Source organism: Cydia splendana, chromosome 1 (assembly GCF_910591565.1).
Source record: "Cydia splendana chromosome 1, ilCydSple1.2, whole genome shotgun sequence".
In the NCBI taxonomy this organism is placed as follows: Eukaryota; Metazoa; Arthropoda; class Insecta; order Lepidoptera; family Tortricidae; genus Cydia; species Cydia splendana.
Genome location: NC_085960.1, coordinates 21,093,558 through 21,121,129, shown reverse-complemented (window position 1 = coordinate 21,121,129; position 27,572 = coordinate 21,093,558). Strand labels below are relative to the sequence as shown.

Sequence of the window (27,572 nt, the reverse complement as noted above, 5' to 3'; positions counted from 1 at the left end):
CGACTGGACGGATTTGATGTAACCAAACTAATTTATAAGTTTATAACACGTAGCCATCATCGTACAAGGGGCCTAGCCAAGTTGACAATCGTTAAGAGGATACACCTATAGATTTACAACTACAATTCTATAGAATTTATTTTGACTTTTTTATTTCAATTGGTTGTATGCAAAAGCGACGTTCAATACTGATCCGATAAATAGTTTTTCACATTGGTGTACCTGAATATCACATTAGGAAAAATATTTTGACAAATCTAAGTGATTTAACGTGTTACTTGCATCGGCTTCTCTACGCCGCCGTTATGGCACTAAAGGTTTCAAGTTTTTGACCGAGTACTATTCCAAATTAAACCCTAGAAACTTGGCTACCCTACTCCAAGACGTTACAATAGGAGCGATTTTAACAAAATATTAGCAAGCGACTTCCTATATTAGAAAATTAAATGAGTATTGAAGGAGCCAAGCGTTGAATATTCAAAAGGAATAAATTAAGTAACGAACGTTAAACAGAATTTTGAAGACAAATTATAGTAGACGCACGTACCCCATTAGATTAAATAAATAATAACAGCCTGGTTGTATCTTAACGTGCTTTGTACCAGCAACAGTTTATAATTAAAGGAGAAGCTACCTTACCTCTACTTTACTATTGGCAAGCCAGTACCAGCGGAATACAATATATACCTATATTATAACAAAATTAAATTCTAACAAATAAACCCCACGAAAAACATTTTTCATATCTCATGCTCTGAAAGTGGGTCGTTGTTGTTCTAAAAGGTGCGCAGAAAGTGATACGTTTATGCTCTAGCGCAGAAAAGTGGTGTACTCCTCTGCGTCCCCGTCCCACGAACAACTGGGTCGAAACAAAATGGAAAAATAGTGTCTTTATTTCCTCGCCTGGAACAATTGGTAATTGTTTAATTTTACTAATCCCACGTTGATCCTTTTTTTATAAAAAATGATGTAAGTAAATTGTTAAAAACAAATTATTCTTGATTTCTTTCGTTGAATAGGGGATATTACTGCAATGTTCTGCCGCCAGAGTGCAGCAGTAGTACTCTAGTAAATTCATAGACTAACTTATACATACTGTGCCTTAACAGTATAACGTTTACCGGTAGCAAGGGCCTACCGGTAAACTTTATAAATGTAATATTTTATTGTCTGTGAAAACTTATCAAAAAACAGTTTTTTTAATAAGTTTTCACAGACAATAAAATATGACATTGATGCATCAAGGCGGTTTGTGTTAATTTGTTATACAATTTCCAATTCTGATACTTGACTCCCCATTCCATAAATAACGATACTTTTGCCTAAATTGTTAATTGAAAATACCCTCAAAAAATACTATAAAAAATTATACTCAGTCATGTTTAAAAAAAAACACATGCATTTTACTTTCCTCGTATTCGAAATGAAAAGTAGAGTGTTTAACTCGGGTGAAAGGCATTATTTCATCCCTTGGTTAACAATCTACTATTATACGTACCTATGAGGCCATTAAACATTGGTATTAAATTGGTATATTTTATGTACATATTGTGCATCGTTCATGTTTTAGAGTGTAGATATGTCAACAATATTTAGGTAAGGTGACAGCACCAGTCATGGGACATTTAAGAGGAAATTTGGAGTATTTGTGATATTTCCCTGATACATGTAAATGGACTACCGCTTAGCGTGTTACAAGATAAATGTCCTATCCGTCTTTCATGTTTCAGGCGTGTTGTATCAAAGATACTGCAATGAGTTTCCACATACTTAACAAATTAAAACTATGTTTTTTTCTCCAGTCATGGACACCAAAGCTCCAGTAATGGAACCCCGGTAATGGACGTGGATCCAGTAATGGGCATCTATAATGGACATTGCTCTATCAGTATAAAATATTGAAATAGGGAATAAGTTATGGCAAAAAAAACAATTATTGTTATAAGCTTTTATCGCTGAATGTATTTTTCTTTCCACAGACAATTATTATTGTATTAGACCCATCGAGACAATTCTAATATACCCAAACACAATTAGTTAGCGTGTATCGAAGAGTTCCCATTGCCACCTCATGTCTCTATCATCAGATCAGGTCCAAGTTATCATAATATTCCATTATCATCCGATTTGCATACTTAATTACGTATACAAAATTTCAACTCAATCGGAAATCGGAAAGTGGGTCAAATTCAGCTACCAAGATTTGAACCACACTAACTAACAGGGCAAGTTAAATAAAAGTGTGGAAAAACGATATTAATTTATCCGAAGTCCGAGCATACCTCCTGGTTGACATATTTCGTAACTACATTTTACTTCTGTATTGTTTAAACATTAAATTATGGCATGGCAAGCATCATTATGTAAATTGTCCCATCATAGGAGGTATGCAGTTTTACAGCTCCTATAATGGGATTGGGCCAAATACCACTATTTTTTAACATCTGTGGAGTCACAACATAGTGTGTTGTATACCTTATCTCATGGTAAATGCAATTAACAAAACACATTCTATGTAGTTTTCATCAAGTAATAATTAATTAAAATTTAATAAATTATCTCGCCTCTTTTAGCGAAGTTGTTAAGAATTCTTAGTGGTACCTATTTTTTTTCAGTGACACGACAACTTTTGGGTTGACGCCAATTTCTTAAAAAGTAACCGAATTTATACAACTTGCTACTACGTGGCCGGGCCCAAGGGTTAAGAGAGGCCAAGGACGCCCTAGAGATCGCTGGGTCAAAGATATTAAAAAAACTGCCGGAGAAAACTGGATACAGAAAGCCCATTCAAGGTCAACTTGGAAACTGTTGGAGGAGGCCTTCACCCGTCAGGGGCCTTAATTACCATTAATATATTACAAATTTATATTCATTATGTACTAGTTAAGGTAGATTAAGGATGAAAATAAAGGCTTAATTATTATTTAATTATTTTTAACCGAATTTATTAAAAATTCAAACTGAAGCAGCTCTAGGTCTCTTATTTATGATAAAATATAGCCAGTGTTTATAAACTACTTTTAGATACTTATTTTAGAGGAATTGTGGTTTTTTGTCCCAATACCGGTTCCACGTCCATTATAGGGTATACGTGGGCCATACTGAAAGTTTCTGGATTCTGATGTATGAGACGACTTATTTTTTCTAAGTGGCCAGTCCAGGAATTTTCAGTATGCCCTAAGTACTACATTAGTACTTACCTACCCACAATTAGCCTTATTTTCGGAAACAATTCTGTTGCTGGACTTGCTGGTAGATTAATATTGCATTGCTTACCGTAAACCACCACCGTAACTACAGATGCAGCAGATAGTGTGTTGCACGTATTAAATACAAATGATAATAGGTATCATTTACATTTGTATGCTGGTAAATAAATAATGAACGAAAATCGTAAAATAGATATATTTTTTAGATATAGGACCGCGGAATGTATACATTAGGTAATAGAACGCATTTAATATACTTCAGTTTTCTTAAATTTATATAAAATACTAGCTATCACATCACAATGACGTGAAAATTAAATTGAATGTACCGGAAAATCACTAGACAACGTTACAGTAGTAAATCATTGTCTCTATCTATCTAACCCATTTATACCATTTCACTTTTACAGTTCCGTTCCAAGCATAAGTCTTTGATAAATAAATACATACATAATACAGGAAACCAAAATCATAAGAAGTCTGTACCTACAAGTTCGTTCGATAAATACATCAATGGAAATATAAATGAAATTAAATATGTTAGCCATCAGCACACACACGGTTAGCGCTAGTGATTATAAACAATAACAAAATTCTACCCACCCATGCAGAAGGAGTAAATAAGAATATCTACTAGTATTAATTTAGTGAAACGTTCAGTCCATAACTTCGCCCAATTCTTTTTATCAAATGTACGGAAGGAAAATTTGGGTTGTGGGAGTCGGATCAGTATTTTTATCCGAATACGGGTTTGAACACTTTTAACAGTTTCTTTTCATGCAGGTTTGATACATACGTAAGTGTTCTTTTTCTCAAAAGTAAGTAAATTGTCAGTTGAGTGCTGCTCAGTCTGAGTAAAAAATTATTCGTTACATAAAGTACACCATAGGAGATCAGCCTAAAAATTATAATTGCGTTTAATAATGTAGATATCGTGCCTAAGCGTTTAACTCATAAATCTGCTGGAATTTTATGTATTACCGAGACAAAGTACCTACCTACGGTCAGTGCGGAAATAAACATATTCGAGCAACGACTAGCCAAACTTTTAAGGCTTAGTGCACTTACCTAAATGTTCGACAAAATGCATGTAGACTATCTGTAGCTTACATACATATTGTGCATATAAGAGCAGTTGAATGGTCGGTCAAGTTCAGCCGACACCCTGCGGCTTATGTTCTTAGCTGTAATCTCGATAATCTTTATGGCTGTTACAGCATGCGCTGTTCATACATGTCATATCGTCGTCGACTTACCTACAATGTGTTGTATTGATGTCAGGCGTTCAGTCACTGTTAGGTTTTGCTCTTTGTAAAGCGATACTGCGTTAAATGAATTTTGCATTTTATTATCAGTTAGGTCATGATCATTAGTAATTACGTAGAACGTTAGTGCGTAAAATGGCGTTAGTGCTCATTTCGTTGATGCACATGTTCAGAACAAAGATTTCAAAAGTAATGATAGGGCCCATTACTTTTAAAATCTTTGTGAATCCCAGGATGGCAAATAAATAAAGCTTTGTCAAAATTAAGACTATTTTGTTCCTTTTTCTACAACTTACTTAAATGATTAACCACGTTATTTTTTCAATATATGTATTTGTAGCCGTTATGCCTATTAGGAGTAAACCGTTGCTACTCACCATTGAAGAAATCTATCCAATACCTACCTTACATCTTGCGTCCCGGAACAGCATAACAGCGAAGCATGTTCGATTGATATGTGCCGCATTGTAAACGGTGTTTTAATATACATGTCATTGTGACAATATTATGTATGACTAAAGCGCATAACCCCATTAGATCCTTTTTGATTTGGGTGGACACCTGTAGGTATCGTAACAGACTATTGCATTTTTATAAGCTTTTATTTCACTTGCAATGTTTGTTTGTAATATGTTTATTCGGGTTACTTCTCATTATTCGATTGAGCTAAATTAGCATAATACATAATTTATGTAAGTTGGGTGACAATGCTTCAATTGCTCTTAACTTTATCTTGATATCTATATCATTTAAGCTACTAGGCCAAGTTTGGCATTTTTTTCGTATAAATCGGGATGCCAAATTCTTTTATGGTATCACATTGACGCCGTTCCGAAATTAAAATATATAGAAAATAAAGTCACCTTATTCTAAAAAAGAATCCTTCGGAGTCACTTAAGTACTATCATGATTATCATGAAACTACATAGCCTGTTGGATTTTGTTTTAGAGATAAAGATGACTTGATGATTTTTATTAGGCAATGATACACATTTTACGGTTTTTATTTCTTTATTAATTTTTATTAAAATAAATGCACATTGCAATATTTATAATGTAAATAAGTGTTTCTACAGTCACTTTTAATATTTAATAGAGATTAACAAACTTAAAAAAAACGAATTGTAAGCACCTCTACTTATACAGCATATATACTTATACATTGAAATTAGTAGGTGCCTACCTAATTATATTATGACTAGCATGTTTTACAGGTATTTTAATTATGATTAATATAATTACCTACTAGTAATTAAGATTGATTTCTCTTGTGCAAAGCAGTTATTCACAGCGTGTCGTACGTTAGTTCTTATTTCCTAAGGACATTAAAATTATAATCGCCAAGGAGTCGTATTCGTTAAAAACTCCAACTCGATTTATTATTAGTTTGGCTTTACTCACATTGCCTCCCGCTCTTACTTACACATAGTTAGAAGCGCGCGAGACTCACGAGTAATACCTATATCGAATCAAAATGATATTCTTAAAGTCTGAAAATGGGTCTAAACAATATTTTATTTTGAAAATAATGCCTAATCATTATACTTAGAATTGTAATATCATTAACCAATTCACTGTCAAAATTTAATATTCAGATGTTATGCAAATCGCTCGCTAAAATGCATAAACACTATACATTACGATATCGTATTACGAGGGGAGCCACCCCAATCTTCATTCTGCTACCCCTGCGATAGCAAAATATGTCGTACCCAATAAATTCGCATTCGATTACTCCTTCGCTTCGTTGCGGTACAATAACTGCCTTGAAAGAGTATCGATGTATTTTGTTGGTGATGTGCCGTCGCTGTATGATAGATGCCCTGGTAGTAGGACGGATGGTCTTTTTTGAGAGGCATCTGCTTCGCTCGATTAGTTTGACAAATTATTGTGGGACGTGTCGATTAAAATATCGCGTTAGTTGACGGGTTAATACGGCAATGCCACTGTCGTTTAGCGACCAATCAGACTAGGCTTAAGGTTGTTGGATCGAAAAGTTTATTTTTGCTTGGTTAGGTAGTAAATAAAAAAAAAGTATCTTAATACACCTTCAATTTTGTACTACACGACAACAACATTCACTCGGTCTTTGTACTACTGGTCGATTAATCTTTTCAATACTATTTGTCTAGGTGGCCACCGTCGTCGAAACAGCTTGTAGTTATATCGATAATTATTAGCTAAATCGACTTCTCGTCTGTAATGTCTGTATATAGAAAAAGCCGTCGTTAAAGCCGTTTTCAAGAATTGGATTACAAAATTAATACATTAAGTACCGTAAAATCAGGTAACTTTAGTACACAACTTACAACTATAGTCCAAATTCAAGTTCCAGTAGGTACCTAAAATATGTATTAACTAAGTATTTTTCAAATTATGTTGGCTATATAATATAGAGAAAGCATTAGTAAATCTAAGTACCAAAATAAATGTAACGAGTACAAATCATAAAGGCTCGTTAAGAATCATCGTTAAAAACTGGACCATAGTTGTAGGTAGGACTATAGAGGTACTTGAGTTTACAGTAACTCATGCTATTAGGTTTTAATTGTAGTCTAAATAATAGATTTTTTTAATTGATACCTTCATTATAACATTTCTTTTGAGAGAATACATTTATTAGTTTACAATTCGTTAAACATTAATTTCACTTAAGAACTAAGAATTCTAAAACTATAAATTACAACTAAAGTGTATGTACTTACTAAACCTAAACTTACCTATAAAAACTAATCAAATAACCCACCCCGCATCGCCCCCGGCGCAAAGGTGCCCATCACACTTGCTGCGTTACCGCGTTGAACCGCGATGGACAACCTCTGCGCTAGGAACGACCCGGAGCGGGGGTCGAGACGCCTCTGCTGCAGGCGACGCCCCAGCTCCCCGAGAAAAGTTTTCGCCTCAAAAATCTAAATTAGGTTAGGTACATACGTTATTGATCTGATAATAGGTAATCAGTAGTAGCAGTAAAGCACTTTATTGTACAAAAAATAAACACACATCAGAGAGAAACAAACAGGAAAAAACACACATCATTATTAGTAGGTACAAAGCCGAACTTATCTCTTCCAGTTAACCTTTGAGCAATTAAGGGAGAATTGAAGACGGTAGACATTCATACTGTACAAAAAGGCATAAGAAAGAAGATATTTAATTTCCTAAAAGAATAGGTATTATTCATGAATCATGAATTGGCTTAAAAATGTAGCAGTGTCATACAAATAAAACAGCTTTCTAGTTTCTAGCATTAGGAGACGTAGTACCTATTTCGTAAGCTGGTAAGAATAATTCAGGAAAAAAATCGTGAAATATTTAGCCTAGCCTTAGTATTATTCGTTATTAAGGCCCAGTTGCACTAACCACATTTAACAGACTGATTAACGTCACAGCAGTGAAGTATGACATGTCCCATACAAATAAATTTAGCAAAAGCTTTAACGGTGATAGACGGTTTGGTGCAACCGGCCCTAAGTCTTATGTATATATCGGATGGAATAGAACGAGGGACTTTTATGCAAACGGGGAATTGTTTAGGCTACGTTCTTTATTTTTTAGGGATCTGTACCTCAAAATGAAAAAACGGAACCCTTATAGGATCACTCGTGCGTCTGTCTGTCTGTCCGTCTGTCACAGCCTATTTTCTCGGAAACTACTGGACCATTAAGTTGAAATTTGGTACACATATGTAAATTAGTGACCCAAAGATGGATATGTTTTATTCATAATTTTAAAATACATAGGTTTGAAGTTATTTAAGAAAATAGCCATAAAATTACCATTCCTCCCCTTTATCTCCGAAACTACTGGGTCTAAAATTAAAAAAGAAATACACAAAATAGTTCTTTACCTATAGATGACAGGAAAACCTATTAGAAATGTGCAGTCAAGCGTGAGTCGGACTTATTTACGGAACCCTAGAAACGCGAGTCTGACTCGCACTTGTTTCTTATTAATCACGTTAATATTTCTAACCGTTTTTGAGATTCAGTTTGTTAAACATTATTGCAAAAATTTGTACCTATGTTTCAACCCTAGCAAGAAGATCCTATTAACAACTATTAATGACATAGCCTGTGTCAATTTAAAATGTAAATAACTTTGTAGGGTTGTCACTGAAATAAAAATAGTTCATTTTAATAATTTTGTTTTAATTTTAAATCCAGCTTTACCATTTAATAACTCGATTGTAGATCACTTGATAACACTATCCTTTCAGCTCAGTCCCTAGAAATGTTCCACCCTGTATATTATTGAGGGAACTATAAAATGACGTTTCTTTTTTTTAGTGACCAGACAGTTTTGGTTATCCTTTCATCTTGCTAGACACATTTAAGAGCACACCGACAACAGGCTCTTAATAAATAAATACTATTTATGCCAATCTAAGTCTATTCTATACCAAGGTAGTTTAATAAATCTATCTTATACGATTTTATGAAGGCCTTTCACACCAGTACGGCTACCACCAGTTTTGACATTGACAGATACGCTCACGTCTAATTAACTTACTTTCTATGCATCTCGCTCGTACTCGCATATTAGTGCAAGCGAGATGTATTGAACGTAATTTACGTAGACGCGAGCGTATCTGTCAATGACAAAACTGGTGGTAGCCGTACAGAGTCACTTAGACAAGCCTTCTCTTAATGATTCGTTTTAAAAAATGCTAAGATACCGACTGAAAGCCTGAGACCAACACGCACCGTTAGCATCTGACCAAAGCTTTGTTTTGCAGCATTGTCGGACCAAATAAAACACACATTAGCATTTTGTATAATAACAATCATGATATGTTAAGGGTTTACCGTAACGATAGATTTAATTAATTAAAGTAGGTAGTTTTTGATAATATTAGGATATTTTATTACCTCGTGAGTTTATGAAGGCTATGAACATATTTTTACCAACCTATAGGTAACTTAAAAAGTTACATGAATAAGTTTAACTTGTTATTACACCTAGTTATCTAACAAATGTTGAAATAGGCTTATTTTATTTGTAATATTCAGAATATTCAGATTGATAGTATACCTACTCTTTTGATATACATAACTAGCCAGTATTATTGCAGTACTAACCTACGCAGTAGGTACCTAACACTTAGGTAAGACTTCAAACTAACAATACATTTGACAGATATTTGGGGTAAAAAAAATATGCACTAACAAGCTTTTACAATTAGTTAAGTAAGTTGCAAAGTAGTTGAATTTCTTTTGTGCTACAATCAGTGCAGTTTATTATATGTAATTTATATTTTATTGTGTAATATTTACAACTACTTTTTTATTTATTAAAACCCGTTTCTTTATTACCTTACTTCTCAATACAACTAACACAATCGATCACATTCCGTTGCCGTCGGCCGCCGGCCGCCGGCTCGGCGTAGCGCGCTTGTTGCAGTTCGTAGCTGCGCGTAGCCTACCGTAGACCCGCGTAGCATTCACAATCGATTTTTTGCCCACTCATTAAAATTACGTTTATCTATGAATTATTGAAACCGAACTTTTAACATGATACACGTGGAACAAACCGATCCGCGCACGGCGAGTAACGGACGCACCGAAGGCACGCCGCGCGTGCCGCCATATTGTTTCGCGCCCCGCCCCCCATACCGCTTCGTAACACCATTGGGCAAAAACACGACGGAGGCGGGGCGTATCTCACCAAAATGTTGCCAGCTTTTTGAATAAATAATTTCAGTAATTTAAGTAATGAAGGCAATTATGGCGTTGTTTAGCTAAGTTCGCGCGGTAGCGGGAACTTTATATTTATATCGGTCTCTTTATGTACGCCGACGCGGTTAATGCCGCGATCTGTTTGCGTTGCGCCTTATTTATTGCGGACGCTGCACGCCGGCCCGCGATTTAAACTGCAATTATTTTGTACGCTTAAGGAAAACATATTGCACTATTTAAATGAGCGCAGTAAAAATGCTTAGCTGTCGTTGGTATACAATAATAAACCTTTTGTATGTTTGCATAATAATAAAGTGTCGTTGGTAACTGCAAGTTTGATAGTATTAAAAATAAAAAACAGGGAAACTAACTCTTTTAGTTCTGTTGGTTTTATTGATATTACCTAAAGGATATTTGAACGAGAAAAAAGCGCATGGACAAAAGTCATAAATCGCCAACATGAATCGCAATGACGTTGCGTGCCGGCTCGGGCTCGAGTAAACAGTGACGTCACAGAGCGTCACGACAAAAAGTCGATTTTCGCAAGTTCGGCCAGCTGACTGCGCTCGCGCCCCGCTCCCCTCCGCCACGCACTGAAAATTCAGTGCGACGAGATTTCAGCGCGAGCGAGAGAGACAGCGGGGAAGGGCGGTAGAGAGAGTGGGACGGTTACATACGTGTGGGGTTCCGCAAGACGCGCGGTGGGCGGGCGGTCGGATGATGTATAGAGTGGTGGAGTTAGGTTCAAATTGTGCCGGGAAGTGGCCGAGATTAGAGCCCGCGGGCCGCGCCGCGAACGTAAGCCCACTTAAGACTGTTTTTAATACTAGTATTTTTTACGCGATCCCGACAGGATTTAGCGGATAAGCGACGTCGCGATCGTGCTTTGATTTATCGGTTTCGAATTCGGTTTCGGTTGGTGTTTACGCTAGTGGTGACGCTAGTAATCCCGCGGCTTGTCCCAGATTATGACGGATACCGGATTGCGTGTACACACACTGTGAAAATCGCGGAATTATCAGACGCGCTAAACCAGCTTTTCGCTTGTTAATAGTAAGTACCTACCCATCTTAATTCAGTGAGTGTTCTGCTACGCATGTGTAGGCAGCTTCTGAAATGTTTCACAAAATTACAGTTTCGAACATGAGATTTACTACATGCGTCTGCATACTTTGACAACGAAGGTGGTAAAACAGCACAAATGTACAAGCTCTATAGAATGCTGTGATGATGTTTATAGACTCATAAACAACAAAATGACAACATTTTAAACCTACACCTAACTGTTACGAGTAACTCACCGTAGCATCGTCAAACACTTTCCTTTACACCTGACACGGAATTTTTTTGAATTATTGGACTGTTTTAAAAAGATTGTCCTGATTGAAATTGGTAGGTATTATAGCTATGTATTAGGTAAACCTAAAACATCACAATTATAATCCAGTATGTCTGACAAGAAACGGAGAAAAATAATTTTAAGTAATTACTTAAATATTAATTGATCTTGAACGGAATTACAATAAGTACCTATATATATGCGGGTGATGTATCTCACAAAAATTTTATTAGCAATCATGACGATTTTTTCTAGTGACTTCATCTTCGAATCCTGACTTTTTGACTTTTGCTCGATAGATAAAAATGACGAACAAAGGTTAAAATTGTCTAACAATTATGCACAATAGCTAAAAAATATGAAAATTGCTTCTAAAAATGTGCATTTTTATTTTTGAGGGAAAAACTCATTGATTACTTTTTGTTACAAAATAAAATTCAAAAACATGATATCCGCGGTCACGAACTCTCTCATCCGTCTCGTTCACGCTTACGCTCAATGAGAGTGAAAGAAAACACGAACCTACGGGGCCTGAAAATATAGGTAGACCCTCTGGCGGCTATCATCCTAGCAAGTTGGAAAATTGTTACTTCATTATCATTGTCATACCCTTTATTCGCAACACTAAAATTATAGGCCAAGGTAGGGAACTTCAATTAAAATGTGCTTAGGTATAACGTAATTAATTATTTCTAATAAATATAATCGAATTTAAACTGTCGTGAAACTCGTGAAACATACTAACATTAAACAAAATACCCTCACGTGTTTTTACTAAGAGATGCCCCGAATAGGTAGTGGTTTTGGCCGAATACCGAATACCGAATATTCGGCCCCTCTCTCAGTCGAAGCGCCGAATATTCGGCATAACATTTGTACAATTTGAGTCACATTTTTTTATGAAAACTGTTCGCCAACAAAGAACAACGTTTTCTAAGATGTAATTTTTGTTGCTCAGAACTAGTGAATGTAGTCAGAGTCAATAAAATTGAACCAATGTTAATAATAAAATTATTAGTAACCGACAGATGCTCAAAAAACAGTATTAGTATTTAACAACTTTCCAATAAAACATTTTAAACATTAAGGTGCGGATATTTTTATTGTGTAATTTATCTTTTTAGGTAGGTGTAAGAGATATTCGGTATTCGGCCGAAAAGTAGTTAACATTCGGTCGAATACCGAATATTCGGCAAAGTGGCCGAATAGGCCGAATACTGAATAGTTGCCTAATATTCGTGGCATCTCTAGTTTTTACCGTATTTTGACGTGGATGTCGCTCGATTGACTAAAAACACGTGAGTTTAAATTGTAAAATTAGTTTAATATTTTTAATATATTTTAAAAGACGGCATCGTATCAACACAATGTAAGCAACCTGTAATTAGGTATAAATAATAATAGGTAAGTATTAGGTATGGTTTAGCTGGCGATTAAACGTCATAATTTTATACGGTAAACAGTTATCATTTGTAAACTATAAAACCTAGTATCCTAGATAGATAGATTTCGAAAACTTACTAAAATAAATTAAAGGATATGAAAACAATGCATTTTGTTCATTTCAGACATCATGTTTCATAGTAAAATTTACTACTTAAGACCTACATAATCGATATCTAAATAGAAATAGAGTTAGTTTTATTTTCAAAACGTCTGGGTTCGATTCCCGAGCTGAGTACACATTTTTTTAAATGCAGTTTTTCTTGTTACTTGTTACTAAAAATCGATGACATGGTTCATAAGAAGAGATCGTCATATCGGCACTACTTTGAATAAAGGGGCCACTGATTAACAGTCCGCCAGACGGTATCGGCCTGTCAGTTAGAACAAAATTTTTACAGTTCCGAATAACTGACAGGCCGATACCGTCCGGCGGACTGTTAATCAGTGGGCCCCTTTATCTCGTATCTCACACTGCTACTCAAAGTTGAAAGGCAGTAAGTCTATATGCATCCCATACATAGTTACTACAATTTTCTTTTGATTGACAGAATAAGAGACGAGTTTGTTTTCAAAGTAGAGCCGATTTGTCTTAAAGTTTCAGATTTTCCCATACTAACCGATCCAAATGGGACATCCTGTATACACCTTAGTCAAAATATGTGGCTTGGCCGTTTCGCTACCGACCGTCACATGGGAGCCAGGGATAAAAATGTAATCACTGATCATTACTTTTCTGTTATGTAATATTCTTGTAGTAACGAAACGGCCAAGCCACATATTTTGACTAAGGTGTAGAGTTTGTGAAGGTGTAGAGTTAGAAGTTCGCTCGCAACGCGAGTGTAACTCTGGACTGTAGTTGCAAGCATCCCTATGTTGCAGAAATGGCATAACATCAGGTGGTCCGTACGCTTATTTGCCACCGTCGTGGTATAAAAAAAGATAGAGATAGCATGGATAATATTTTAGTGTGTATACACGACGATTGGATAAATTACAATTGTGCTTATTTCAATATGTAGATACTTATGTAGAATATGTAGGTTTGATATATGATTCACATAAAGGTCTTATTCTACAACATGCCATTTTAATAAAAACCACGTCTCCGTTGCTACTCTATATTTATCCATACAAAAATAATGCTCTCAAGATTGCATCTAAACGGTTCCTTACATATGTAACGTTATCTGATCATTGACAACGCGATACCATATCAGCTGATAGACCGGATCATATCAATATTTGAGTGCTCGGGGACTATTCTTGAATCGGTCTATACGTAAACAGATAAAATATTAAAAAGTAACATAACATTTGAAGTTTTATACGTATTTGTAACATGCGTTATAAATATAAAACTTGGAACCTGTGGATTAATGGGATGCATGATTAATGAGGAAATAGATAGTAAATAATTGATTCATTTGAAGTTAATAATTATTATTAGGTAAGTACCTATATTAATAAAGTGTCTTTTGGTATATTCTGTAGGTAATTAGTATTGTACCTGCTCATAGTTATTACTACACCTTATAAAACAAAGTTCCCCGCCGCGTCTGTCTGTTTGTGTTTTTGTGTATGTTTGTTCGCCATAAACTCAAAAACTACTAAACGGATTTTCTTGAGGAAGGTGTAAGTGCATAATTTGTTAACCCGTGCGAAGCTGGGGCGGGTCACTAGTGCATTATAAGAACGTACATTTGGGCAAAGAGAATTGAGTGTAATAGAGAGGTAAAGACTAAGAAAAAAACGTGCCTCTTAGTTTCACATCCAAAACAGATGGTGTTGTACTGCGCCATATGTTTTGTGGTCACTGAGTTGTCAAACGTCAACTTTTGACAATCAGAGTTACCGCAAAATATATAGAGCTGTACAGCGCCATCTCGTTTGCCTGTCAAATTCGAAGCACGAAATTGTCTTAGATTTTAAGCATCTTACTCAATCAATGTATCTTCGATTTGAGTATGAGAATCAACATTTTTTTTGATGTTATGATTATGAAATTTCAGTACTTACACGTAAATGAAATACCGACCAGTGACTACTTTATTATAATTTATAACAAAGAAACACAAGCATTATTTATTATAACGTAGTAACGTAGTATTATTTATCATTACTTAGCAAAAGATAGCAATGCGATATAAACTGCTTGTTTGCTTATTTTAGTTTTTATTGCTGTGCTGTCTAATACTATCTTATGAATTATGATTTAGAGTAGACTCCTTTCTAGTAGTATTCGTCAATAATTGGCACAGATACAATGAAAATGGTTGGAATAAGTCGTTTTTTTTGTGTTGTGAACTCAAAATAAGTATGGGGTCAATTGATATGTAACTCGAACAGTTTTGAGGAAATACAACACGTATACCTACTCGTAGTACCCATTTCAGTAGACTATGATATTATAGTGTGTGGCCCAGATATCTACCTACGGTATAATATTCATAAAACATTAACAAAAGTGTGAATCAGACAAATTTAATAAGGAATAAAGGTAAACAGTATAATCACAATAGCATATTTTTTTATTTACAGTGCATAATTTATTATTCATTACAGTATTACTATATTCATTATTTTATTTCATAGCGATAAATGTATTCAACTAAATGGCATAGTAGTACGAGTACCATCAGCCGCAAAAGTGCATGGCGACTGTATCAATGAATTAATTTATAATTTCTCCATGCAATATCGCAGCTCACTGTACATATGGGTTTTATGATGACATGTCGCGACTTTGTTTTTTTAATAATTAAATTCTATAAAATAAAAATACTTTAGAGATTTTTTATCTGCGGCATCGAGGACGGGTTCGAGTAAAATTCGAATGAAATCGCGTTTTAATAGAGCAGCCACTTTCGCCAACTTAAATCTTTTGGCTTAAAAAAGGCTTTGCGTTGGTTTAAAGGGATAAGAGAGGCTCAGTCGGCTCGATTGCTGCCTTTGGCTTTGCTCAATTACTCACCGCCGAGTCAAGATTAGTACTGCCGGCTTCAGACCGTTTTCAATTCAACTCTCTGAAAATACGAGCCGTATTTGCGGAGTGCGAGTTTCGAGTTTTGTGACACTTCCTTACTTAACACGTAGGTCTTTGACCTTTTATTTATAAGAGTTCGGGTTTTAGAATCTTTGAAATATATAGTTCGCTACAATTGCATACGAAGTTTGATGTGATACCTTTTTACCTGACTACGGCAACGCAAAAGGAGGGTTATGATTTTGACCGGTATGTATGTGGGTATGTATGTACATATAATGTTCATCTGTTCCCTCATAACTTCTAAAGTACTCATCGAAATTTGACAAACGATGTGTCATTCGAATCGTCTTAATCGTCCGCTAGTTATAGGCTATATGACGTCACAAAAAAATGAACACGGTGCCCTCTAGAGGTCATAAAGTCACGAACCAAAAAAATAAAAATAAGTAATGATGACGTGTTGTATATCATTTGAAAGAGCTCAATTAGCACATTTCAAATATATACATATTGTTAGCTTTTGCACCCGGCTTTGCTTGCATGCACCCGATAAAACATTAATTTATCTGGTAGGTAATTCGAACTACGAATCTACAATCGCTCAGGATTCTATCTATCCGGTACAAGAAGGATTTTTCAAAAGAAATTTGTTTGGCCGCTATAATATACATGGTGTTTTTTAAAGACCTGCAATATTTTGTAACGTGAATAGGTATAGAAGTCCAGATCAGCAATTTTTTTTACGAGATCGGGTTTGGTCCCATGGTAAAAGTTGCTTAGTATATTCACCTTGTAAAATTCGCAGTGGTCAGGAGAAGCATACTGAAACGTACCTATGTAACGCACCGGACTCGGTCTAAAAGGCGACACTAAAAGGGTCAGGCGTAGCCCGATGTAAGTACGTGGCGCGCTGTACGCGGACCAAAGCCGGGCGCCTTCGGCACCCTCATACTAAAAGAGTGTGGCGTAGCCCGACGTACGAGGCTCGATGTAAGTACGCGTTCCAAAGCCAGGCGCCGAAGGCGCCTTCTTGCCAAAGGTTGTTGGGAGTTCATAAGTTCAAAAACTAAAACCCGACTGCTGCAAATCGCGCTCTAAAAAGTATGAAACAAGATAGAATTCTTATCTGAAATTATCATACAGGAAAATTATAAGAGTTATCATTTTTTTATATATTTACCTCTAGATTCAGAGGATAGCCGTGGTCGTATGCCACTTTACCTTAAAGTTTATAATCGTGGCATACGTCCACGGCAATCCTTTGAATATCTCTGTAAATATATAAAAAAATGATAACTCTTATAATTTTCCTGTATGATAATTTCAGATAAGAATTCTATCTTGTTTCATACTTTTTAGAGCGCGATTTGCAGTAGTCAGATTTTAGTTTTTGAACTTATTTTTTCTTATTAAAATGAAATATGTCATTAACAAGTATACATTGATTTGAACACCTGTATGCTCTGTCAAAGTGTCGACTTAAACAACGTGTAACTTTGTCGGAAGCCGGTGTTGCTCGAAGACGTGTAAACATAAAATAAGTGTGTAGAAGTAAAAAATTCTTTGTTAAATTATTTTGAATAATTTAAAAATATTAATATCTGTCGTTTGTTATTGGATACTATTGGAAATGTCAATTGTTTGTGTACTGAGTCGTAGCTATGTTATATTTTAAAACGCATACACTCAAACTGTAAATTATGTAATGTTGCCGATTTAAAAAAAAAACGTTTTCCTAAACAATAATATCGTTTGCTTTATGTCACTTGGCCCACTTGATCTTATAACCTTGATAGTTGAGGAATACCTACTACAGGCACAAAGCTAAGGCTAGGCAGGTGTGGTGAAATTAATTACTCGCTTTAATTAAATCTTGTTATATACCAACTAGATTAGCTTTCCCTTACTTGGTTATATTAGACTCTGACTCTGGCTTACCTTTGCTTTTATTAGATACCAATATCTGCGGCTAAGAAACTAATTTTCTGGCAGCTTTCAATAGGGGCTTTGATTGACAAGTCAAATCAGCTTGTTTTAGAACTTTCAAAACGATTAGCCATTATGGATTTTTCATCACACTTGCTCGAAAGAGATCTTATTTATTTCATGCAGGTGTACCAAAGGATAAACGGCCCTTTTCGAACTTTAAGATACTTTCGGCTAGATACGATATGGATTAGATATATCAGTGTCAAATGTGACGTTTCTTCAAACAAAAATGTCACTTTTGACACTGACCTATCTAATCCATATCGTATCTAGCCGTAATATTTGACGTATCTTAAAGTTCGAATCGGGCAGAAAGGCTTATATTGTTCCCGCGGGAAAGGCCTATATTATTGTTATGGATTGTGAAAAAAAGATATATTTTCTAGGGAGTTATAGTTTTTTTTTAATTATGTCATTAATTCATACGAACCAAGTACGTATATAGATATAAATGAATTTTATTTTTAAAATACTGACGGTTATAAATTAAAATTTTTGTTCACATGAACAAAAATTTTTAAACATTTAAAAATATATAATTTGTTTAATTTTATACGGCCCGATTCGAAGTTAGCCGTTTAAACGATTTTTACACAATTTTCAATCGTGACTGAATGCCGGATGGGTGCCCTCGATGCCTAACCTGTCACCGTATTTAAGGGGCCCACTGATTAACAGTCCGCCGGACGGTATCGGCCTGTCACTTAGAACAAAATTTTGACAGTTCCGAACAACTGACAGGCCGACACCGTCCGGCGAACTGTTAATCAGTGGGCCCCTTTAAGAAAGTTTTCGCTTGAAATTTAGTTTTTTCTTCGCAAGTGGGATGAAAAACATTGTAACCCCGGGGGTAAGAATATTACAAAATCGGGTATTGAAACGAAAAGTGTCTAGATTGCCCTATTTTAATACTTATTATTATTCCATTCTGTGCATCAAGTAATATATTAACAACTTTTACTTGCCCATTATTTGTCCTAAAAAGGTTACATTTCTTAGCTAATCCTTTTAATTTCAAAACACATCTATGCATCCCAATGTGCTGTAAATCAAGCCGAGTAATTTTAAACCGTTAAAAGTGTTAAAACCTATTTTAAACTCCATTCAATAGGTCATTTACCGCCTACCGTAGCGGAGCCGCTTCTCTTTTTGCTGAATATTGAATTCTCGTTGCAGAAATGTAAAAAAGCCCGTTAAAGGCATAAATCAGTTAACGTAGTCGTTCTATCTACGCTATGCGAGTGAATTTTATGTGCTTAAAACTCACTGACGTTTGCAATATGAAAGTTGCATATCTCGCTGTTTGTGAGGCTGGATATCTGTTGTGTTAGCAACGTTAAATCAACTTGATAGTTTACTTGACTGGCCTAAATTGTGTCATGTTCTGGACTTTCTCTTGTTACCGTAAGTGTAATAATTTTCAAGCAAGTGTTTACTTGATACTGTGAGTATAAAATATCTTGATGGAATGTTACTATAATTTGGGATTTGAAAATTTTTGAAAGTAAGTGATAATACTTGTATATGTCTATAATGTTGAGTACCTACTCAACCACCAACTTCAACAACAACAACAAGTACCTACTTGTTACGTACAAACTTTTTTTTTTGGGATTAGAAAAATGTCTCTGGCATGGCAAATACTACCTACATACATATTTTATATTTGTATGACGCTGATTTATATGCCCAAGCGGAAAAATAAATTCATTATACAGGCTTCATTATACAGAATTAAGGTCTGTCTAGTCACTGATTTTGCTGCATTGGAACAGACAATAAATTGATTAGGATAGGTTACATATTTTTAGTTTACTTAAACAAAAACAGTAAATTTAAGAAACTGTTGCAAATTAATCCACTATCAAGCTAATGTATAAAATCCATTAATGTAAATCTGTGTGCAATTGTGCAGCCAGCCTTAAGGGGAGCCCATGCCCCAATGACCTTCGATCTGAATCCCTTAGTTTTCTAATGTTTCTTGTAGCTTATCAAATTATCATATTAACAACAACAGCTGTATTAGTGAAAGCCAAAGTGGTCAAATATATTGCAACTCACACACTTATTACCACAGGAACATGGGATAAGGACGTGTTGGGATATATTTAGCCACTTCCTTTTCTCCCTAGTCAGACTTTTTCAAAAAAATATATGTATTTTGTTCTAGAACCCAATGCGCTGCGCATAAGCGTGTTGTATTCTTGCCCCCTTGACCCCGTCCGGCCTCACCATTCACCTCCGCGTGTACAAAGAGGCGCTGGCGGCTGGCATGGAGCCGCTGAGCGAGGGCCTGTGCCTGTCGGAGCTGGAGCTGCACGGGGGGCACCTGCACGACTCGGTGGCGGCGTCCGTGGGCTCGGCCATCTCCAGCCTCATGGCGCCGCTGCACCACGAGCCCCAGCACACGCCGCTGCACGCGCACGCGCCGCCCCTGCACCACGAGCCGCTTGAAAAGCTTAAACGTAAGTGTATATTTTTAAATTAACTGCAATTGTCTGTTTAAGGACTTTCGGCCGGTTGAATATTATGTCGCAAAGGGACACTGTTGTATTGGAGCGATAATTTTAATGAAGTGATATTCTAGTTTTCTTAGCCATATCAAACATTTATATATTTTGCGGAAATTATTACTTAAAGATTCTCTAAGAGCTTGCGTAACGTAAGCTGTAATTACAAAAATATTTAGGGGCGTGCATCACACATCATTTCAGATTCAGTTATCAAACATGTTGCACATCGCTTTTTCCGCTTTGGGACCGCTTTAGCACATGTGAACATAATTATGTATAAAATATAAATGCAAACTGCTGCAGATAATGTGAAATGGAAATCGCCGCTAAGCCCCGATAGATGAATTTTAGTGAAATACATCGCAAACGATCTATTCGGGAACGTTCTATATTGGCAAATAAATCCCGTTTTAAACTCCACCGGGCTTGTAAATAAAATAAAGGGGACTTTTCGTCCGTGATCCGCGGCGAGCATCCGATGAAGTCGTTCTTTCGTTTGTTTTATTTTTATGAAGATGTGTAGCTCCTCGGAGATGGGATGTGGGATACGGCGAGGGTAAATAAATAGGGTGCTTTCGATTTTACGTAAAAAACGTAATTGGGTTCTTGGCGTTGATGAAATTAGTTTCAGTAACGCTGAGAAAGGACTGGATATAGGTTAGATACGTTTCTTATTCGCGTGTTATGTAAGTATTTACGTGGCGCGGCCATAGAAAGTAAAATAAACATCTTATTCACGAATATATATTCAATACGTGGCAACTACTACACGTACGTGGTACTATATGTGACTCTCCTGAGCGAAATAGCGCACGCTAAACGACCGGTTGGGCAACCAATGCTTCGTTTTAAGGATAGCGCAAAGCGAGACATGTTGTCCTTCCGGATCGTTCCCACCAACTGGGAAAGGGAGGCTGAAGATCGCGACTACTGGAGGAAAACTGGGTGAAGGGGTAGTTGCACACGATGAAGCGTGGTTTAGCCTTCTTCACACTAGGCGAGAACTGAGACACCAGCGCTTCGCTCTCCCACTTTCGTCACCGGGCACGGCATTCTCCTGCCAGCTGCGGTCGCGGCTGCCGCTCTCGCATTGGACTTAATAGTCATTTGCGGAAGTGCCGCACTCTTAATATGGACGCTGTTTAAACCATCATCTTATTGATGTTACAGGCCAATGATGATATTCAATAACACTATATATATTATTTACGCGTGTTTAAAAAATTGCAAAAATTTAAACATCAACTTATAATTATACTAATAATTAAAAAACGTATATGTTTTCAAATATTTACAACTACAATTTTATGAGTTTTGACGCATATCACTTATTGGGCATATACACATTTACAATTAAGTATTTATGCTCCTGCTACAATCAAAGCTACAGTCGAGAACTATGCCTAATCCATATAAAATCACCAATTAGTTACACAAAATCACCACCTCGAAAACTAAAACAAACGCACAGTTGCACACTAATTAGTAAGGACCTATCCACCGTGATCAGCCTCACGTCGGCAGCAACAATGAGCTTTGGCTACGTACAAAAATATTTAATCGGAAGAATGCGCCCAGGGTGCGTAGCCAAAGTGCCAATCGTTACCTCTTCAGGGCGTAGATAAAGATCTCTCTCTATCATTCTTCCATATTAGTGCGACAGTGACAGTTGCGTTTCGTTCGCTCACTGAGAATTTAAGTATGCTAACCTAACCTAACCTAAACTATCATTACTAAGTATCTGTCTAAATATTAGAATCTAAAAAACGCACTCTAGTATTTCTTAGAACCTGCATTCCTGTCATCTCTTTGATACATTAGCACTATTAACGAAATAAAAGAGGGTAATGGTGGATTACTGTATGGTTTTATCTATTCTACTGACGCTGACACGGATGGCTGGCCATCATTAAATGATAAAACAGTATATTAGAAAAACATTGAAAAGATCAAGTGCACATATATGTACCTACCATAAAACTTAAAATTTTCGAATCAATACAGTTTTTACAACAATTTTATAGCAATAATCATCGATTGTTGCCACACGTGTTTTAGTTTTATTCACGACACAATCGTGACGAAATTGCGAGCGTCACACGTCATCAGCGTGACGACCGTGACGGGGACGGTGCACTTGCCGCGTTTGTATACAAAATTAGGGATTATTCTGTTTCGGTGACACGCAATTTTATCTTTTATCCGGGCCCGTGCCAATTTTATCATGACGCTTTCAAATTCACTGTGCTTTATATATACAATGACATACGCGCTGGCGTCCTGTTGATGTTGATTTACCCGTATTTTGTTTAAAAGAACATTTACGTATAAAAATATATAGGTACAGAATTAAAATGTTCTTTTTTTAAATTAAGCTTCTGAAAACAATGAAGTATGCTGGCTGGCATTATAATTGTTAATATGTAAATGTAAATCATGTATGTACTTAAATGTTATTACATGATACACGTTTGTAACCCAAAACGGGTTACATACCTAGAAGTTATATTCTACGAAACATAACGCGTTTTCAACCGACGAAAAAAAAAACGGAGGAGGTTCTCAAGTCGACGCGTATATTTTTTTTTTTTTATGTATGACCACGCATAACTTTTTACAGAGGTGTTCGATTTTGATAATTATTTTTTTATTGGAAAGGGTATACCCCGAAGTTGGTCCCATATAAATTTGGAAAAAAAAATCCAACCTTAAGGGTAGGAAAATAGGGGATGATTGATTTTTTCACTCACCGATTGTAACGTATGACCACGCATAACCTTTTACAGAGTAGTCGTAATAATAATAAAAATTTGGAAAAAAATCCTACCCTAAGGGTGGGAAAATAGGGGTAATTTATTTATATTACAGAACATAATAGTTAAAGTAGGATTATTAATATAACAGTTAATAGCTAAAGCAAGGTAGGTAGCTATTTTAAAAGTAATCAAAAATTAAGCATGCAATAATTTGTATAAATTATAGCCACAAAAAATTATAAAATAAAAATTTTTTAACAAAAAAAATAACCGCCGAAAAAAAACTAAAAGGAAATAAAAAACCCGGCACTAACACGAAACGAGTCGACCAACAAAAACAATAGCACACTGAAAAGAAAAAAATAATTATTTTGTCTTCAATAACGCAAGTGAATACCTATGAACTATGTATATACATACTTCTGAAATCAATCACACAAATCTGCGTATTTATATATTTAGAATCTGTTATTTTTGGAGTCGGTGCCAGCCTCAAACAAACTTGAGCACCTTAGTGAAGCACCTGCACCGACTCCAAAAATAACAGATTGTAAATACATAAATACGCAGATTTGTGTGATTGATTTCAGAAGTATGTATATACATAGTTCATAGGTATTCACTTGCGTTATTGAAGACAAAATAATTATTTTTTTCTTTTCAGTGTGCTATTGTTTTTGTTGGTCGACTCGTTTCGTGTTAGTGCCGGGTTTTTTATTTCCTTTTAGTTTTTTTTTAAAGGATGAGTTACATGATCGCATATTTAAAACTAGTAGTTCGCCCCGAACTGAGAACTCGCGGTTAACCAAAAATTATATAGCGATTGACTTTGTTGCACCTACTTAGGTACTCGTATAGTGCGACATAAAATAATACAAAATAAATGAGGGCGCCACTTTCTACGTAACTGTCACATTTTTGACGTAAAATGCTTACACATGGCAACAATTTAGTATGGACATTTTTGAGTTCCATTTTATTTAATTTTTACTATTTTATGTCGCTCTATAGGCGGCAATGGATCAAAGATCGCGTGGATTTATTGCAAGGTCTGTGGAGCCCTTAACTGATAGATTTAAGTAAATATATTGTATGTAAATAAATGTTTTATAAAAAAAAAAAAAAAAAAAAGTAAAGAGTAGTATGTATAATATAGTTGGCCAAGCAGATCTTGTCAGTAGAAAAAATGTAGGCGCGAAGGGATATGGTCTCATAGAAAATTTGAGTTTCGCGCCTTTTTCTACTGACAAGATTTGCTTTTGTGCATCAATTTTGAAGCGCCATTTACAAGTTTAGCGTTAAGTAATATAGATGGCGCTATTTTTCGAATAAAGGGCTTCGTATACGGCTGTCCCTCCCCTGGATTTAAGTCACCAACTCACCACCATAGAGATTAAAATAAACTGTATCTGTGCTAAGCCGAAATATTTCCTGTCAAATGTCAAATACATATATTATGTTTATTCTATTTTATTTTTATCTTGCTAATTATTTCAAAAAGGTAAATTTAAAAACGATATTATAAAAGTGTAAGTCGAGCACTTTCATTTGATACTGAACTCGACCAACTTTCTTGCAAAAAAATGACCAGAATAGCAAGATCAACAAACAGCTTTTTGGCCTTCTAAGCTCTTCTAGCTCAATAACCTCTTGATCGGGCCGGCTCATAATTTAATGACTAAAATATAATGCCCTCGACTACACGTTTACCCAATTTCATTTAAATTAGAACAAATTTACTTAAGTTATTGAGTATCAAACTATCTTCTGACAGTTCAGCTTAAAAACATCGAAATGCCGGGACGGACGTGCCGCTAGCCAGCCGCGTGTTCAAAGTCGAATGTAAGAACTTCGCTTCGCTTCGCTTCGCTCGCTCGTTCGATTACTACGATACGATATCACTAACAAATGAAGTTACTATTTTTAAAGTTCAAATTGGCCTCCAGATAGAGCACGAAAGGCCGCCGACTTCCGCTCGAAACATCTTTAGTTAAATATAACAATCCTAAACATTATTTCGTTGTCACCGATACCCTCTATAAAAATATACTTTTTTTTTTAATAATTTGTATTAGTCCGCGCCTGTTTGTTTCTCTTCTTTACGAGTATATTAGATTTGATAGGATAATGAACATGACGTTTTAACTGAAAGAAAAGGACCAAAATCATTAGAGTATTTCCAGACATTAAAATAATTGTATTGTTTGTTTAATTTTGTATTGCCGGCACCTGTATCTACTGCCCGTCGCAAACAGCCAGGGCTAATCGGATAGTTTTTACAGACGCATCAATATCGGATTACGCGCCCCCGGGTGTTTAGTTGCGCAATTAGTCATGCTGAGGGGCAGCACACCACCGTCTGGTTGCGTGCTCTGCTTGGCTATTTTATTTACAATTTTAGTGCGTAAAAAACGGCATGTACTCGTAGTTATAAATATAGGTTACACTACAGTTAAATATTACCAAATAATCCAAATATGACTAATTTCTATTAACAACATATTTACACATTATGTAGGAAGGTACCATGTTTTAATGACCAAAAAGCACTCTACCTACGCCTATGTACCTTGGTTATGGTTTCTGATATATTATAAATAAATTTCGTAGGTACTACATTTATTTTCATTTAAAATAGGTTTATGCATAGGTAAAACTAAACGTAAATATTAATGTAACAACATTAATTTAATGTTCGTTTTATTTAATGTTGTAAATTTTAAATTAAACACACGTAGAGTAGTTAAACACCGGCATCACCGGAGTGAAACTGGCGTAAACGCAATGATTTGCAATCCATCACTGACGAACAAAAAAGGGCAGCGGGAGCAATCATTTAAAGTCAATTCCGATGAATTGAGTACTCTATCCTTCTTGTACTCGTGTATTCTTTATATCTCTATCCCGCCTGCACGTTAAAACACAACCCTCCGAAATCGACGAAGCATTATATAGCGATGATTAGCTCGCACTTGCCGCTTTTGTCATTGAATTTAAATAGGGGATTAAAATGCACAGTATTTTATTAATGCTATTATGTTTTGTTTGGGGAACATAAATCCTATTTTCGATTATGAGTAAACTATGCTCATGATATTAAAAAGGAAAGTTACTTATTATAGAGTAAGCCTGAGTAACCAAAATGACAAACGGAACTCTTATATAGATTTGCCTAGGAATTGCACTGAAAAATTATAAAACCGCAAGTAAATTAGCTACCTACATCTAGTAATAAATTGCTCTGATAATTAGATTAAGATTAATTACGATTCATAAGAGCTTGTTGCTAGGCCTACATGAATAAAGTACATTTTTGATTGATTGATTGATTGATTGTGATTTGCTGATCGTTCTGATGCATGTCATTTTTTACATCTCTTTATAAAAAAAATACACGAAATACGTATACCTATGCATAAATAATGATTCTCACAAATTAATAAAAATATAAGTAACCTACGCTCTTTTATTATAAATAAGCTTTTTCTAAGGTTTCGTACCTCAAAAAGAAAAAAGGGGCCATTGGTAAAAAATAAATAAAAAATAAATCTGTGATGTAAGGGTTCTTCGGCACGAGTCTCTCTCGCACTTGGTAGTTTTTTTTTCTAATTCATTTTATTATAAAAAAGACAGCTTAATGAATAAGAGGTATGCTTAGTTAGTTTTGTGTCTTATTGCAATGAGGAGGAATAGGAGCTCAGTCTAAGCCTAAGTGGTATTTATACTTATTAGAGTTATTAGTAACATGTGTATTATTAAAATCAAGGAATTTTAAATCTCATTTTTTCAAAAGATAATGATATAATTTATGTTCTGAAAGGACGATTCACGTTACTACGGCCCGGGTGCCGGCACTTCGTTTTCTTCGAAAGAATGACGTGATCACTGGTCACCTGTCATAGAAAATGAAGTCTCGTTTGCCTCAGCCCGGAGCCGGGCCGTTCTAGCGTGAGTTATCCTTTAACTTAATCTAATAAAAAATAAAAAATAAGGCTTCACCGAAGTAAAAAAAGTCAAAATCCAAATCATATTTTTTCACGAAACTCGAAAAAACACGTAACGTAGGTAATCATATTGGCTCTCTGCAGTGATAGGTATTGGGTTTATCCTCCGAAGATTGTGTTATATCCTACGATTTTTATAAAATAGGCGAAAAACACGTTTCGTGGCTTTAATTTTAAATTGCAGGTTTTGCGGAATCTTGCCTTAAGCCTTCCGCTCGTCGATTTTGCCGTTGCTCGTGATTTTTTTCACCTTTGCTGTTAAATCCAGGGCGAATCTCATTATTTTACTCGAAAAATATGGAAAACTAATTACGGGGGATTTGGATTCGATTATGAGGGGTTTTTCTTACTTTAAAAATGTATGTATGAATGTGTTTAATAAAAATGTGG

The 27,572-nt window shown here is 35.6% G+C and overlaps 1 protein-coding gene across 2 annotated transcripts in view; it reads left to right on the top strand.

Moving 5' to 3' along the window:
• The first annotated feature begins 10,594 nt into the window (after positions 1–10,594).
• Positions 10,595–27,572, top strand: part of LOC134791874 (pituitary homeobox homolog Ptx1) — a 66,517-nt gene continuing 49,539 nt past the window's right edge. The window contains exons 1-2 of one of the 2 annotated variants that reach the window (XM_063763000.1): positions 10,595–11,202; positions 20,080–20,374. In XM_063763000.1, the coding sequence (XP_063619070.1) occupies positions 20,182–20,374 (193 nt within the window). In that variant the 5' untranslated portion in view covers positions 10,595–11,202; positions 20,080–20,181. Of the gene's footprint in view, positions 11,203–19,964; positions 20,375–27,572 lie in introns of those variants that run through there. The other variant, XM_063763006.1, reaches the window with a different exon arrangement.